The 4564-nt window shown below is 40.4% G+C and overlaps 2 protein-coding genes across 2 annotated transcripts; both read right to left on the bottom strand.

Moving 5' to 3' along the window:
* Window positions 1–226: 226 nt before the first annotated feature.
* Window positions 227–2908, bottom strand: LOC107667233 (zinc finger protein SNAI2-like). The gene is made up of 3 exons (XM_016458858.1): window positions 2682–2908; window positions 1504–2016; window positions 227–1325 (listed from the first exon to the last, which is right to left on the bottom strand). The coding sequence occupies exons 1-3, from the start codon at window positions 2758–2760 to the stop codon at window positions 1144–1146; spliced, it is 774 nt and encodes a 257-aa protein (XP_016314344.1). The 5' UTR covers window positions 2761–2908; the 3' UTR covers window positions 227–1143.
* LOC107667114 (zinc finger protein SNAI2-like) lies at window positions 2884–4137 on the bottom strand. Its single transcript, XM_016458699.1, has 2 exons — window positions 3911–4137; window positions 2884–3245 (listed from the first exon to the last, which is right to left on the bottom strand). Exons 1-2 carry the CDS (start codon window positions 3987–3989, stop codon window positions 2884–2886), a joined length of 441 nt encoding a protein of 146 aa, XP_016314185.1. The 5' UTR covers window positions 3990–4137.
* Window positions 4138–4564: the final 427 nt, after the last annotated feature.

The following is a 4564-nucleotide window of genomic DNA, read 5'->3' on the forward strand; positions in this document are numbered from 1 at the left end:
TTCACCCAAAAATCTAAATACTATCATCAGTAGTCTTGTTTTGGACCCCATTGACTTTAATTGCATTGTTCTTCTTCAAGAAACATTCTTCTTTCCACAGATAAAGAAAGCCATACATGTTTGGAATGACATGAAGGTGAGGAAATTATGATTTAATTTTAATTTTTGCACAAACTATCCCAACAGTATGGATGCCAAATAGATACAGACCGTCGCTGAGTTATTCAAAAAGTGTAAATTTTATTTTTTGTACAAAATCATACCATTCATTTACACTTTGCAATACAAAGTACAATCGTATCAGTGTCATATACATTCAAAAAAACAATTACATGGCAAAATCTCTGAAGTTCCTGATGAAAAAAGGCACATGGCAAAGTATTGCATGTCTTGAGTGCTGGTTATCTGCTGTTGTGTTATGATAGCACAACAGTTTAAATACTTTTAATTCAAGAAAGCGTCATTTTGCACTTGTTCCCTGTTTAAAAACATGGCGTTAATTATTCCTTTGGTCTCAAGCAAATTGGTGTGCCACCATCTACGGTGTGAAATGTCTGACCGATTACCTCAGAAAAGAAAAAAGAAACAAAAAAGTGACCCTTACCCATTTAACATTCAGTCACAGGCATATAAATTATTGCTTATTGGAGAGGCTACATGTTTAAAACCTCCCAAATAGTACGTATCTGTAAACAAATGTACAGTACACATCAACCCGACCAGGACAGGGCAAATACTGTTGAAATGGAAGGCACATGACGGGCGCGTGAATCTGCGTTTACACTGAAATGAAAAGGCTTCTTAGTCAATGAATTAAGACCACCTGGGATCCAGTAAAGAGTCTTTTGTTTTGTGCCGTTTCCTTTCTGAGGGTGTCGAAGGTTCTCCAGGAACCAAACTTAAAGCGGAAAGGGTGTTTTGGGTCAGTTTTACTTGTTAGCGTGTAGTGTCTTGGTTGGAATCTGATCTCTGAATGACTCCACAAACACTTTATGCATTCAGACCCTAGGGCGTTGCATTTTTAAATCGGATGCGTTTTGCCATTCGTATCCAGTTTATCATGAGTATACTGACAGGAAGAGCAGATCCGAGATCACATTCACAATCGGAGACACTTAGTGAATGTGTGTGTGTGTGTGTGTCTCAGCGTGCAATGCAACAGCCAGATTCCTCATGTTTGTGCAGCAGCGACATGCGAGAGAAGGTTTTGGAGCAGTTCTTGCACTGGTATTTCTTCACGTCTGAGTGGGTTTGCAGGTGAGCTCGGAGGTTGGACCGGTCTGCGAATGCACGACTGCAGTGGGGGCATGAAAAGGGTTTCTCACCTATTGAACACAAAAGTCATGTCAGTTCATAATGAAGTACTGCTGCATCATGCAATGCAACGTCTAACACATTTATTGGCTACAAATTGTGCAAAATACTTAAAAGCAAAGAACTTTAGGTGTGCACATTATAGATCTGCACTTTTCCACTCAATTGTGTGATCATCTCTCTTCTCACCTGTATGCGTCCGAATGTGTCCCTGCAGCAACCAAGGTCTGGAGAACGCTTTCCCGCACATTTTGCAAACGCACGGCAGCGTGTGTGTCCTTATGTGCATCTTTAGGGCCCCTAGGCTGACGTATTCCTTCTCGCAGTACTTGCAGCTGAATGATTTCCTGGTCTGTGCGTCGCAGTGCAGCTGCTTGTGTTTCATGAGTCCGGAATACGTGCTGTAGGACTTGTTGCACAAACTGCACTGAAACTTCTCAGCGTCTGACAGTTTGGTCGACTGTATCCGCTCGTCTCCATCGCTCCTGGGGCTCTCCGAACCGCTGTGGTCTTTATTAGAGGACGTGTCGGAGAGGGACGAGGGGTATCCGGAGATAAGGGACAGGTCGCTGGGCAGGGGTGACAGGGGCAGGTTGCTGGTAGTCCACACTGTTATGGGGTTATACGACACCGGGCTTAACACTTCAGGCTGAGGTATAACAGGCACCGGGAGGGTTTTTAAGACATATGGAGAAATAAACACTGCAATAAAAGGGGAAATGCAATTGCATTAGTTCACTGGGTACTTGACATAAAAAACTTGAGAAGTGACATGCTATATTCTTAAATCTGAAATGCAATTTCCTTCTTTTATAGTTATGCATGCATCTTTTATGGCCATATTTATTGAGAAAACGAGTATTTGTACTTATTTAAGATATGCTTTCCCTAGAGCATTCATATAGTAAACTAGTTAATTGTTATGCACCAACTACCAGTTTTTATTAACTCCGTTACATGGAGTTACATTCAGACAATAATTTCACAACACTGATATCATGATATCATTCGCCAAAAAACAATCCTACGCATGTGTACCGGATTTTAAAATGAAATACTTTGGAAACAGTCCTAAAAGTGGGATCAATTAAAATCCAAACTTATAAAATGAAACGGCTATTTTGTCAGTTTTAAGTTTATTCGGCAGGAACTGTTTCCATTAGGATCCTTTGGATTGTTTGGCAATTATTCCGTTTTAGTTTAGTCTTCGTGAGCAACATATCAAGAAAAATAGCAATGGATTAATTCAATAGTCGCATCTTTTTAATATGTTGCAACTCAAAGTGTTTAACTTTAACGAAGAGTTGCAACACACTAAATAACTTGAACTTTTCACTGTTAGGAGTTAGAATCATCAAGTTTATTACCTGTTGGACTCTCCAGTTCACTATAATTCGGTTTCTTGGCTGCATTGAAATGCTTCTTTACTAGGAATGAACGAGGCATCCTGGAATACGTATAAAGATGACTGGCAGATATAATGGTCCTCTCTTCTCTTTTCTAAAGTCAAATCACTGTAATCCTTATTGCTCGGTCCGGCAAGGCTTCATCTTCCAGCGCAGAGCAGCTCTACTCCAGCGCCTCAGAGCAGAAAACAAGTAAATACTTCCAATCAGGTGCAAAGGGAGGGGCCGAGCGTTCGAAACGTGCATATTCATGAGCTCCGGTCCAATCGAAATATTTGGTCGACTGTATCCGCTCGTCTCCATCGCTCCTGGGGCTCTCCGAACCGCTGTGGTCTTTATTAGAGGACGTGTCGGAGAGGGACGAGGGGTATCCGGAGATAAGGGACAGGTCGCTGGGCAGGGGTGACAGGGGCAGGTTGCTGGTAGTCCACACTGTTATGGGGTTATACGACACCGGGCTTAACACTTCAGGCTGAGGTATAACAGGCACCGGGAGGGTTTTTAAGACATATGGAGAAATAAACACTGCAATAAAAGGGGAAATGCAATTGCATTAGTTCACTGGGTACTTGACATAAAAAACTTGAGAAGTGACATGCTATATTCTTAAATCTGAAATGCAATTTCCTTCTTTTATAGTTATGCATGCATCTTTTATGGCCATATTTATTGAGAAAACGAGTATTTGTACTTATTTAAGATATGCTTTCCCTAGAGCATTCATATAGTAAACTAGTTAATTGTTATGCACCAACTACCAGTTTTTATTAACTCCGTTACATGGAGTTACATTCAGACAATAATTTCACAACACTGATATCATGATATCATTCGCCAAAAAACAATCCTACGCATGTGTACCGGATTTTAAAATGAAATACTTTGGAAACAGTCCTAAAAGTGGGATCAATTAAAATCCAAACTTATAAAATGAAACGGCTATTTTGTCAGTTTTAAGTTTATTCGGCAGGAACTGTTTCCATTAGGATCCTTTGGATTGTTTGGCAATTATTCCGTTTTAGTTTAGTCTTCGTGAGCAACATATCAAGAAAAATAGCAATGGATTAATTCAATAGTCGCATCTTTTTAATATGTTGCAACTCAAAGTGTTTAACTTTAACGAAGAGTTGCAACACACTAAATAACTTGAACTTTTCACTGTTAGGAGTTAGAATCATCAAGTTTATTACCTGTTGGACTCTCCAGTTCACTATAATTCGGTTTCTTGGCTGCATTGAAATGCTTCTTTACTAGGAATGAACGAGGCATCCTGGAATACGTATAAAGATGACTGGCAGATATAATGGTCCTCTCTTCTCTTTTCTAAAGTCAAATCACTGTAATCCTTATTGCTCGGTCCGGCAAGGCTTCATCTTCCAGCGCAGAGCAGCTCTACTCCAGCGCCTCAGAGCAGAAAACAAGTAAATACTTCCAATCAGGTGCAAAGGGAGGGGCCGAGCGTTCGAAACGTGCATATTCATGAGCTCCGGTCCAATCGAAATAGAGGCGTGGTTTGTAGGGGGCGTGGTCAGAAGCGACTAAGGAAAGGAAGACAGGTGTTCACGCTAGGGATGTGTATGGAGGTGAAATAATGTTCAGACTTGTCACAGATGGTCAAAGCACACAGATAGTTGGAATGCCATTATTCTAGAACGTTTAAAGCAGGATAGCCCATTAAAAAAAAAAAAAAAAAAGATCGCTAAAAGGGAATGTAGATCTTGTTAACTCTTGGTTCTGATTGATTTGTGACTATTAAAAACAAAAACAACAACATTATAGGCTTTATGTTGGTTTGGTGGCGTTTAATTTGACCAGATGTTTCCCTAAAGTGTTAATTTGGTCAC

This window comes from Sinocyclocheilus anshuiensis, unplaced genomic scaffold, assembly GCF_001515605.1.
Source record: "Sinocyclocheilus anshuiensis isolate Anshui unplaced genomic scaffold, SAMN03320099.WGS_v1.1 scaffold415, whole genome shotgun sequence".
Taxonomy (NCBI): Eukaryota; Metazoa; Chordata; class Actinopteri; order Cypriniformes; family Cyprinidae; genus Sinocyclocheilus; species Sinocyclocheilus anshuiensis.